Consider the following 13,127-nt stretch of genomic DNA (forward strand, 5'->3'; position numbering starts at 1 on the left):
CAAATAAAAGTTGTTTACAAAAGCTTTATTACCCAGGCTAAGAGAGCATGTTTTGCAGGGGGTTGTATGCTTTGCACACAAGACTAGACTGACTGGATGAACGATATTTGAAGAACATACAAAGGAAGACACAGGAGTGTTGCTGCAAATATTGTATAGGCACCCCATGTGGCTGTTTGTTTAGTAAGCTAAGCCACAATCTATATCCGTAGTGACTGCCTTAAATCTTTAGAAGATACAAGCTGAGAGCAAGATTATTGATATGTACTTTGAGTCGACAAATAATTGTCTCTCGTGTTATCAACATACGTATGACGTGTGCTATGTGGGTTATTATTTTGCTGTTAAATCACTAATAGTAGGCCTGTCAACCTAGTCAGGTTATGAAATAATGGCTTAGAATAGGGGTGGTCGTAGAGCGAGACAACAGTCCAGTTAAGTGATGGGTGTAGGAGGGAAGAGAAGAAAAATAATCTAAGCCGAAAAAGTTTTTGACCACATATCTGAAAGGATGACAGCAGTGGGTGTATCTTAAAATACAACAACAACAATCCATTTTCTATACTTATGCACTATTGTTTGAAAGTTGGAGGTCAGTAAGATTTTTTTTTTTTTTAATTAAGAAAATCTCTTATGCACATTTAGGCAGCATTTATTGGATTAAAAGCAGTATAACATGATCTTTCAGAAATCATTCGATTTCGATTCAATTTGGTGCTCAAGAAACAATTTATTTTCAATATTAAAAAAAGTTATTTCAGGATTCTTTCATAAATAAATGCTAAAGCTCATAAATTTAAATCTTTTGTGACATTATAATGTTATACTGGTACCCAATTTAATACATCCTTGCTACATAAAAATATTAAGTTACATATTAATAAAACTATATTCATTGTTTTGTATCATTGCAGCTTTGAGTTTGTCTCCGTTCAGCTGAACGCATTGGATAAGCCAAAGTAAATCAGTGTTCAAACAGTATGTTGAAATGTATGTGAGGTCTGCTACATCATTTTCAGTGAGACTGTGGTAGTGATCAAAGGGTCACGATCGGATTAAGCCATTGAGTGTCTATGTCAGTGTGTATGTGTATGTGTGTCCTCGGGCTACAGAAAGGGATTCAGGAATGCTCTATAAATAACCACAGCTCAGTTAGGCCCGAGGGATGGGGTGCCACTCTGCTGAAATGAGCTGAGTGAAGGTGTGAGAAGGCCAAGGCTTCCATGTGAAACCGCAGCAGATGGCGTGCATTGTTTACACTCGGCAGGGATCCTCAGCCTTACCCACTTGTACCCTTGTAGATTGCACCCTTCTCCAACCCCTGTTGATCCTGTTTTCCTGCTTGGCTGCTCCTCTCTGTAAGGTGGCACTGATCAAAGTTGACTGATTAAAGCTCAGACATGTTTGCCAGAGAATGAATCTGAATATGTTTCTCCTGTCTGAGGCTAGTTTGAATGTAAGTGTTAGTTTAGGGCCCTACGATTTCCATGATGCAGCATATTACTATTTCATTTGATAAAACTTATATTGTCATATCATATACTCATATATACTCAAAGGTCTTCACCACAACCTGTCGATAAAAAAAAAGTGGTTTAGCCTGATGAAACTGTGACAGAAATATATTACTATTGTACTTCAGAATGAAAGTAATGATAACAATAATACTTTATTTAAATCATTATAACTATAAACCAGCAGCACCTGTTTGTTAAAAATAACACTAGATGTTCATTTGATTACATTTGAAAAGATTAATAAAATGTAAAATATTAAGTAAAGTTAGACATGCATTTTTGTTTACTAAAATGAAATTTAAATGGAAGAAAAGGAATTAACAAAAAAAAGTAAATATCATTTTAAAGTAACATTCATCAAAATAAAACACCTACTAATCTATCTATCTATCTATCTATCTATCTATCTATCTATCTATCTATCTATCTATCTATCTATCTATCTATCTATCTATCTATCTATCTATATAAATTTTTTTACCTGCATGTCATGACAATTAACCAATGCCACAGAACCATGAACATGCAAATGTGATACTTAATTATTACAATATTTATTTTTAAATAAAAGGGGGTTCTTTAAGTAAATATGTTAGGCGAAAGAGGTTCCAGGTACCCTACTGTTAGAGTCTGTTGTGGGTACACAGAAAGACTTAGAAGGCGGAGATCGTTCTCGCCCACCCAGATTCTCTTCCTCCTCTCCAGATGGTATACGGCCACTGTTGTACTTCCGTGTCTTGGCGGTAATGTGTGAAACAGATTCAATAAACTACCCCGCGCTGGATATGTTTCCACCATGTGGGCTTTTTTCCTCAATAAAAGCACATTTATCTGGTTTCCTGTTGTCTTGTCTGTCTTGTTCCACATTCTCATAGCAGAGGTGGTTATTAAGACAACAGAGCGAACAATCATCCATTATGGATGCCCTTTCGCATGGGCGTTCAGATCCATTTTGATTAAGAAGTGAATTTATTAGGCCAACATGTATGAGTACGCAATGGAACAAGCCAGCTAAATGTCTTTCGTTAACTTCATCACCACAGCCATATGCATTTTTATCTTCAACAGTGCTTTTTAGATTCAATTAGACATTTTTCCTGTGTGTGTGTGTGTGTAGACCAGTATATAGTATGCATGTGTAATGTATTCAAGATGTATATCTGTATTAGCAAAAGGCATTTTTAATATTTTTAAAGAATGATTTTTTTTTTCTGATTTCCTTTTTGATTTCGTTCCATTTCGTTTCGTTTTTTTTTCTGTTTTTTTTTTTTTTTTTTTTTGACAGTATAGTGTGGATACCCCTGCATCAAACATGTGTAAAACTATTTGAAAAAATATGAAGTAATGAATGGTTTTATTATTATTATTTGCAATTTTTTTTTTTTTTTTTTTTTTTTTTTTTTTTTTTACAATGCAATGCAAAATTATTGGGTACAATAAACGTCCTTAGTTTACCTTAGTTAACAACATACACTGAAAAAAAAAAAAAAAAAAAACATTCTAAAGCATTAATTAATCCTAATGTTAATTTCAACACATATTAATTCCTACAATCAAAAGTTGTATCTGTTCATATTATTTAAAGCACCTGAGCTAACATGAACTAAAAATGAACGTGTATTTTTAATACCTAACATGAGCAAAGATTCATAAATCCTGAAAAAATGTATTGCTCATTATTAGTAAATGCATTAAAACTAAGGATAACTAAGAAAGGTCACTGTAAAGTGTTATCATTTATTGCATACAATTTATTTCAAAAATATTTTGAAGTTATGACTGAACAAGACAACATGACATTTTGATCTGAAAGGGTCTTGAGACGTTCTCAAACATCATGTTTATTAATTAGTTGATTTCATTTTTTCATTTATTCCGTTGAACAGCATTTCTCATTACTGTCCTCTTCTCTTGTCATGAGGGCAAAGTGGGTGGCAGTGTCTATTTTTTCAAAAGGCACATTTCACGTTTCTGTTTTTCAGAGAGAATGTCAGAACCTTTACTCTGCCTCTCCCACTCATCATGTGCTCACTGTTTTTAGCTTGCTGCTTATCGAATATTTTCATACGTGCTTGAATAAACACGAGCACCCTCTCATTTCATAATGCCTGTAAACAGAGCAAACCCTTCACCTTGTGTCTCTCCACAATTACAGATTTACATTTTTCTTCAGAGTCTCCTTAAGGGTAAAAAAGAAGAAATGTCATATATGTATCTGTATATATATATAAATAAATGCTCATATAGTATGTTCAATTTTCTAATTTTATATTTTCTTCTGTATACTTCTCTAATGCAGTTCATTGTGATTTGTGAAACAAGATACAGGTGATTTCACATGGTTGTACATTAAAGGGTAGAATGCAGTTTTTCATAAATCTTTTAAACGGTTGCTGGATTGCATTCAAAGAAATACAGGTAGACCCATCTCAGGCTGTCCATAACAAGACTCTGAAGAGCTGAATCCATCAAAGGAATCTGTATTCAGTAACTGGGAGCACTTTATGTTTTGTAAGACATTTCAGACAGAAACAATGTTGCATTTCATCTTTTAAAACATTTTAAAGCATTGTTGGAGTCAACTACAGAAGCAACTAGGATCAACCTGAGGGGAACGTGCAACTATGAAACACAGGTTTGCTTTTAGTTACCAACCTTTCAGTCTCACCACTTCCCTGTAAACCTGTAGCAGAACGTAGAGGGAGCCACAGCAGCTGCATCCTTGCATGCTTACAAGAAAGCCAGATGGTTAGAGGGATTGTTGTGCTCAAAGTGCAATGCTGAAGGATTCCATGGATGGGTTTTAAGTGGTGTCACTTAAAAATGCCTTGGGTTGTCAAAATCAGCATTTTGCTGACCTGTTTCTCAGACACACTTGTTTGCTGAGACGTAGGGATATATTCATCAAAAACCGTAGTCATCACATTTCTGACAATGGTGGAAAGATTTTGGGAAGGATGTAAACAGTATATATATATATATATATATATATATATATATATATATATATATATATATACTATATAAAGAATTTTTTGAATTTGCCTTTTAAATACCATAATTTTTAAAATATTTCATCATTTCGTTTTGTTCCTCTTTCTTTTTCTTTCTTTCTTTCTTTCTTTCAAAATCAAAATATACATTTCAGCAAGAAATATAAAATAAAACACTGTAAACTGTATTTGCTTCACGAAAAATAACGTTTCAACTCCAATACAGACTTCAATATATGTGCATAAAGAGATGGTAAAGCTAAAAATATTCTTAACCCACACAGTTTCATATATAAAAGGACTCTTGCTCCAGGTGTATTAAAATATATCAAATCTTGTTGGAATTGCTCTGGAATAGCTCGCTGTTATTGTGAGTTTTCAGATAAGCATTGTGTAAACATGATCCTATACGCTTGTTTATCCACTGTGTTCATTTCGCCCATAATTCCTTTCTAAAGAGTATTTGAGCAATTATGAATCATTGTGTGTTGTAGTGGCTGTGGGCATTTAGCGTGAATCTCAAGAGAAATAAGAGGTTATTGTGGCCATCCTACACTCATTTGTGAGGGCAGCGTGAATTGTTTGTTTAAATCAAACCAATTTAACATTGTACTCCTGGTGCTGTTGTTCCCCACACAGAGGAAAACCAATCGCAATTCCACCTAAGACTGATTTACAGCGCCGGGGGAGCAGATTAAGAGGCCATAGATACCATCTCAAGTGTTCGCCGAAAGAAAGACACCTGTCCCGTCAACAATTCCACTGCTTCAACAGCAGGCATTAACACGTCTATTAAATTCTGTCACCCCTCTTTCTCCTTCTCCTTTCTGTGCACTGAAGAGAAATCGCAGTCATTCAGATGCTAAGCGACTTTCTCTCCCCTGTGGATATTAGCGCAAAAAGAGCCACGCTCCATCATTTGCCAGGAACGTCAGGGAGGGGGGAAAAGACGCAAAATGAGCCAATGCTGCTGCGAATATCCCTCACCTCTGCAATATCTCTTCACATTTCATTACCTTCCCTGTGCCACAAACCAACAAAATGCAGCAAAAACTTCAGTCATCATTAGATCGCTGCCTTATAGTGCTGCACTAAATTTCTTAATGCCACATGTGTAAGTGTCTCGCTGATTTCATCATGCTCGGCAGGTCTCCGAGAGCTCGTTTAAATTCATCCCTTCACGAGCTCTTAAATAATATACCAATAATAACTCTAAACGGATCAATCTGATCATTTTAAAGTGTGAACGCTAACTTTGCCTGTGGGCATCGAGCTCTTGTTCCGTCTCATCTCATTATTTATGTATAGGGGTCTACGGAATATCCACTTCATTATACGACACATCATTTTATTAATATTTTATTCTTATTTCTCAACAGGTTACTGATGGAGGCACTATTAAGCAGAAGATTTTTACGTACGATGCTATGTTCAATACCAATTACTCCCATATGGAGGATTACCGGAGACGGGAAGACCTGGTGTATCAATCAACGGTCCGGTAAGAGCCGCTAGCCGTCATTTGATTTGACACAAAATAGAATATTTATGTGATCTGATCACCAGAAGTGCCTAATTTTATTCATATAACAGTGGGCTGTGATACTCTGACTGTAGCACAGGCTGACATGCAACATTTGTGTTCAGTTCCTGATGGTTTTCTAAAGAGAAATGCCTCGGGTTCCTTCTGCATTAATTATTTTCTGGGTGCATCAGAAGGGCATCTGTGCAGTCTTGTGTTATGAGTGCTGCATTTTTTAAAACACTTTGGCATATTAAACTTAAATCAATGTACAGCTCTGCACAATTGACCAATCAGACCAGTGTGGGGTGGGATTAGAATCTCAGGTGTATTCTGTTTAATTCTGTTGAGTTCCATCTAGTCGTTCTGTGGTTCCTGTGTATACTGGTCCCTTGAAGGCCTAAAAAAGTTCGACTCTTTAACTAAAATATGACCTGGTTAAGAAACTTTGCATCACTTTCCAATACTTTCCGGTATTTTCAACCACTGAGCCCCAAGCCAAGCTTTTCTTTTGGGCTCTCAGTTGCAATTTTCCTGCTCCCCATTCAGGAAGCATCCTCTTTAGCCTTCCCTTTCCAAACATCTGCTTTTGTGTTTCGCTGGCCCGCTGAGGAACAGTCGTGTTTCCCAAGTCATCCCTAATACCTGAGGCTCAGCTTCAGGCAGAAAAGCAAAAGCAAGCCCCAGAAATACTTTCTCATATCTGCTCTGCTCTTCATCAAAACATACAAGTTTTTTGTCCAACCAGAATCTGGTACAAACTATTAGATGAAGAGCAGAGAAAGGAAGGTTTTGATTACTAGTTCAACCTGCTGCAAGACTAGCTGCACTCTCTACATCACATATATGTCCATGCATCAAGTCAAGCAGAGTTTTTTCAGGAAACAGGCTAAAATACCAACCTGCTTTGCCTGGAAAGTGGTAGAGTGTATGCTGGGTACACAACCACAGAGACAAACACTCCTACCCAGCAGGAAGTAAATTGATTGTTACACTATAAGCAGCAGTAGGGATCACCTTTATTGACCTCGCAGTCTCACATAATGCTCGGGAAGGAAGATGGTAACTGCAGAGACCATCAAACTCCATGTGCAGTCGCGATTGTTGACAGACAGATAGGTTGACAGATAGACAGAAACTGTTGAATGGTAGACAGACAGTTACTGGTGGATAGATAGATAGATAGATAGATAGATAGATAGATAGATAGATAGATAGATAGATAGATAGATAGATAGATAGATAGATAGATAGATAGATAGATAGATAGATAGATAGATAGATAGATAGATAGATAGATCATAAAAAAATGCTTCCATGTCACACAAACATACATACTTTTCAAATCCTTTCACTTGTAGTCTGTGACACAGCATTCTGTGGGAGATCCAGAGCGCCCAGACATGATATTTCACAGGTATTAACTCTCATTTTCATTCCAGAGTGGCACGGAGCCATACCAGTAGGCCTTGCCACTCTAATTCAGTTCTCAGCTTTTCGCCTCTAAATTAATGCACAAAAAAGGATCCTCCTAGAATTGAAAACAGAGAGATATACATGTCTGCCTCTAGCTGGGCCATAAAAGTTCACTTGTTTCCACAGCACTTCTTCGTCTGTCTGCATGCTGCTCTAAAGTATTCATCTCGTCTCTTGGAGTATTGGAGGATATTAAAAAAGCTTTTGTTTTTCCATTTTGAACAGCTATTTTCTGGTGAGTTTCCAGTCCCATGACTGTCTGACATGACAGTTTGAATTCCCTGAAAACTCAACACTATACAAGGTGTCAAATGAGACGTTATTACAGCACAAATTGAAATTCTGTGTCTTTTCTAAACTTTCCCCTCAAAACCCCCTTAAGGACACTACGTTGTTGAAGGTGTTAAAATATTAATTCTGTTCCATTTGAATATTTAATATAAGTCATAATGTAAGGTTTTTTTTCTTTCTTTCTTGTTCTTCACTAGCTTCTCCTTGTCACAAAGCTGCCAGTTTATTAAGAGGGAAAGTTTTGTGCTGTCAATCAAATCTTAAACAGGTCCACAGGACCCTCCCCTTCCACTCCAACCTGGCCCTCTTCTCTCATTACCATGGACACCTCAATTCTCTACTTGTTCCTATGAGACCAAACTGCTCTTAGCAGAACATTCAGCCTTACACTCCAAAACAAAAGCACTAACGCCCACCAGGCCCTCCAGGGCTCTTCAGGAGAAACTCGTTCTTCAATAAAAGCCCCTGATTATAATGCACATCTATCAGATTTTTTTCATGGCTCTTCACTGAAACGTGACAACAGTGTTAAAAGGGAAAGATGAAATATGCTGTGTGTCATTGAGGCATGTGATGTCTCTTTTAAGTCTGGAAGTGAGGACACTTGTGTAGTGGAGCAACACTGACTGTTGAGTTCATGCCAGTTGCACTGACTTACGACTGTTTTGTTTTCAAATTTGGAATCTGGGTGTGATAATGCGGTGTACTTGTTACATTTTAGCATCTCTTATGCCTTTGAAGTTTACGCCTCTTATTACCTTTCATATAATCCTGATTTTGTATTTGATTTTTATTAATGTTGCAAAGTTGAAGGCCCTTTGAAAGTTTGCTGAAGCACCCTAATGGCATTTAAATTGTTACAAAATTGTTTAGTTTTGCCCATTTGAAAGTTTGGAAATTCCCCCTAGTGTCCTTATAATTCAGTTATTTTTTTTTACTATTTTACTTTATTTATTTAATTAATTAATTAATTAATTAATTGTATTTTATTCATATTGCAGCCCCTTTGTTTGCCCCCAGTGTTATTTATTTATTTGTTTTTATTTTTTGTAGGCCATTGTAGTGATTTTGATTGTAAAAATGTTGTTATGTTTTGCAGCCCATTTAATTCAGTAAAATTTCACAATATTATTCTTTTTTTCTTTTTTTTTCTTTTCAGCTTAAGTGAGCTTCATTCATGAAAAACAAATCTATTCATGCATAAATTGCCACACTGAATGGAATTGGTTTGTGAACCATTTTTAACTGATATCCAGAGCCCTATGAGTGAGTGTACGAGTGAAAGATCACCTCAGTTGACCTGTGTTTGAAGACTCATGAAAACATGAGCTATTGCAAATATTCCTACTCCATAAATTCAGCTTCGGACGTATTCTAACATCATACCAGCAAAGAACAGGCCTCAACTGAGAAATTCATGGCACATTTCTGTAATTACAAAATGCAATATTCCTGCCAGCGAGTGCTCTGTCCCTCTCAGCACACACACACACACACACACTTACACATACTGTAGAGTGGCAGGACCTGGCTAGGCATATCCCTTCTTGCCTCAGTGTGATTTAGTGCTAATCGGCTTTTTATTACTCTCTGATTAACAATCCATCTACATTTTTAGAGAACGGTGAGAGAGAGAGATAGAGAATACAGAGAAGGTGAGAGTAAGAAAGACTGAGAAGAAGCTGGAGTTTCAATCCCATTGAGGTTATTTTGAAGAACTAAATATCAGGGCGAGCCATAATATTGTGCAACAATGCCAACATTTCAGCAATCCAAAGAGGAAGTATGCAACAGAGGGGAGAGAATGAGCGAATAAGAGACACAGAGTGTTGAAAAGGCGTAAAAAAGGAGGGGAGGAGAGGTAAGAGGCTGAGAGAGACAGGAACTGAGAAATGTGCTGGCTGGGATTCAGAGACCCGGGCAGTAAAGCTCATCCAGAGAGAGGACACTTGCAGGGTGTAACGTGAGACCAATGCCAATGTACAAAGCTTGAGCCAATCCTCTCATCCAATCATCACGGTCCGTGCATGTCAAGCAGCCTTGGAAGTAAGAGAGAGAAAAAACAACAATAAAAACTCTAAAAACTGCCAATCAACCAGATTAAAATGATAGACATCTGTGAAGAGAGCGGTTTTATTTACAAACGCTGCTTTGTTGCCATCGCCATGATGGAGAATGCACTGCAATTAACTCTGCCTGTGTTTCTACTCATCAAGCCTAAGTGAGCAATCTGAGGTGCGGGGGGGGGGAGATAGCCGTGGTGGGGAGGGGTAGAGGAGTACATGAAAGGAATGCTTATGCGCTTGTGCTGAGAATTCACCCGCTGCCCTCATTCAATATAAATGAGCTTGGTTTCAGTCAATTTCTGCTTGTTTGAAAGGGGCTGAGCTGCAGGACATTGTCAGCTGGTGCCGAGCACACAAAGATGCTGTTGGGATTGTTAAAGGGTCACTTGACTGAAACGAAGACAGAGAGGATGAGATTTTTTCATCATCATTATTGTTCATGAGAGTTTTAGAAAATTGTGATATCCAGAACTTAGAACATGGGCTCAAAATAATTGCAAACAAAAAAGGACCGAAATAAAATACACAAAAAAAATAATAATAGGAAATATTTCTTAAGCAGAAAACCAGCATATTATTTCTGAAGGACCATGTGCTGCTGAAGACTGCAGTGTCTGCAGAAAATTTGAATAAAAACATGAAAGTTATTTTAAATTGTAATAATACAAATTCAAGATGCATTTTCTGAATACAAATAATAATATCTTGTGTAATTTTGCTTTCATGTGAGTGATCTCTATAAATAAATAAATAAATAAATAAATATATATATATATATATATATATATATATATATATATATATATATATATATATATATATATATATATATATATATATATATATATATATATATATATATATATATATATTTAATAGCCACTGCAGTTAGAAATATAGCCTCCTGCTTGTTTTATTGGGTGTCCTGAGAGAGAAGATGCAAAGAAAAGGAACAGAATAAAATAGGAGGGGGGGGGGGGGGGTCAACAAAAATGGACCATGGGGTCAAGCATCTGAGTATCCCAATCAGCCTTCGTCAGCAGTCTACCCCCTGCTCCAGGGACAACAGAAATGGACCGACAGACTGTTTTCTTAGGCAGTGGTCTCTCTTTTCCTTGGCCTGGCACATTGCTATGACCGCACACCCAGATGCTTCAGCTTCACTACAGTCTCTTGTCTTCTACAGAAGGCCAGGAAGGACAATTGTCTTTGATTTTGATCTGCTGCCTGGAGCTGAAAATCTCACTTTGATTTGAATTGTAGTACCTGTTCAGAATACAGAATGAAACTTTTGACTCTTCGGCCTGTTTCAATAAAACACTTATTTTGTATACTTTAGCATTTCCTTTGGAGTGATGTAGAGATGTGTTATTACTTTTCTAAGCAAGTTTTTTTTTTTCTTGAATTGAATCTGAACCATGTTTATAGTTCAGAATGTCACAGAAGGTCATTGAGAATGTCACTAAATACTGCATAGAATCCACCCAGAACCCCTTAACATCATGACAATGAGTTTTTACTTAAAACATTTTAATTTACTTGAAAAAAAAAAATAGAATCTAGTTTCAGGATGTCATGGTAGCTTGAAGCGTACTGCCATAATTATATTCTGTCTTTAGTCTGATTTCGACAGTAATAGTTTCTCATGGGGAGCTAAGCAATTTGAAACATTCATAGGGGTTAGTCAGTAATTTTATTGCCGTCTAAATCCAGAATGCCAGTGTTTTTTGCCCACCACCCGGGTAAAAATCCTTGGTCGAATTACCTACCTTTTTTGACAAACACTAAGGCCGTGTGGTAATTTAATTGCCGTCCGAATCCACATCTTATCAAGAAGAAATATATTTAAAATTCAGTGTCTATTTTCTTTTTTGACCACAGCCAAACATCGCACAATAAATGTTGCACTCATGAGTTTTATCTCTGAGTTGCCATCTAAATTTGAGAAACAATTGCCTCCCGAATAGGGATTTACAATCACTGAAAATATCTTACAGTTAATAAACTTTTGATCTTTTTCACAGGCTTCCAGAGGTCCGGATTTCAGACAACGGACCTTATGAATGCCATGTAGGAATCTATGACCGAGCAACACGGGAGAAGGTCGTCCTGGCATCAGGGAACGTTTTTCTTACGGTCATGTGTGAGTATAAATGCACTGCTGAAATTTTCTGTTCTGTATTTTCTCTCCATCAGGCTTGTAGAACAGCAAACACCAATTTAAAACCATCTTCCAACAAGAGGATGTAACTCTACAGTATATACAAGATTAAGTGGACCATAATTTGCTCAGATCGACTTTTGCCATTATGTAGTAGAGAGGAAAGTGGCAGAGTTGCATCCAAAAGCTGACCCACAATCTTTTTTGTTGTCCTTTAACTCGTTGTCTGAGGTTGTGAAGTGCTTTATCCTGTGTTTGTTATTTGGAAGTCTGTTGTATGTTCTCTGTTAGAGCTTGGCAAGTTGGGCCAGAATGGGCTGTTCATTAAGGCTGACTGTCTCCATATGATAAGGACCTTTGAATGGGAGGTAGCGTCTGTGTGTGTGTTTGTGTGTAATTCACAACACTTCACTTTGAACTTCCCCATTCACTGCTTATATTCATGCTGTGCTGCAAAGCATCATTTGGAAAACTCTGAGGCGATAAAAATGCAAAGATTACAAAGAGAGCTGATTTGCTTTTAATCGTCGTATGCATGTTCCCATCTCTCTTTTAATTTTTTTTTTTGTGGTAGCAGTATATAGGAGCTTCCCAAACTTTCATAAATAAGGCATAAACAAATCGTATTAGAACATTATCTAATGCTTTGCTGATTGTAATTTTACTATGGAATCATTTTAAATGTAAATAACTTTCAAATATTAAGATAAATAAATGTGGCTGTACAATAATTGTGATATAGTTTGCGCGCTATTATCAAAGCAAAGGCTGTAATTAAATTAAATAACTTTATATTTTAATTATATTATTATAATGATCAAAGATTCCTTTTTATTTTACAGTACAATTGTCATTTCTAACCATAGTATATTTCTTATTTTATTTATTTTTAGCTATTTGTCAGATGACTGGCTGTTTAGTTTGAGCTATTAGCAATTCTCTCTATCACCAAACCAGGCTCCACAAATGGATTATTTATTAGTACGCTGTTATGATTGATGCCTGAAGCAGTACCCCCATCCGTTGCTTTAACAGCACCTCCGTATCCATCTGAAACTAGGACCCCCAGACATATATATACACTCACTCTCCTATAGTCAT

General features: G+C 36.6%; 1 protein-coding gene across 2 annotated transcripts in view; it reads left to right on the forward strand.

Moving 5' to 3' along the window:
* LOC128022239 (immunoglobulin superfamily member 21) overlaps window positions 1-13,127 on the forward strand; it is a 194,442-nt gene that overhangs the window by 106,747 nt on the left and 74,568 nt on the right. For both annotated transcript variants that reach the window (XM_052609590.1, XM_052609591.1), the window contains exons 3-4: window positions 5,890-6,011; window positions 11,890-12,008. In XM_052609590.1, coding sequence (XP_052465550.1) covers window positions 5,890-6,011; window positions 11,890-12,008 — 241 coding nt within the window. The remainder of the gene's footprint in view (window positions 1-5,889; window positions 6,012-11,889; window positions 12,009-13,127) is intronic.

Source organism: Carassius gibelio, chromosome A11, assembly GCF_023724105.1.
Source record: "Carassius gibelio isolate Cgi1373 ecotype wild population from Czech Republic chromosome A11, carGib1.2-hapl.c, whole genome shotgun sequence".
In the NCBI taxonomy this organism is placed as follows: domain Eukaryota; kingdom Metazoa; phylum Chordata; class Actinopteri; order Cypriniformes; family Cyprinidae; genus Carassius; species Carassius gibelio.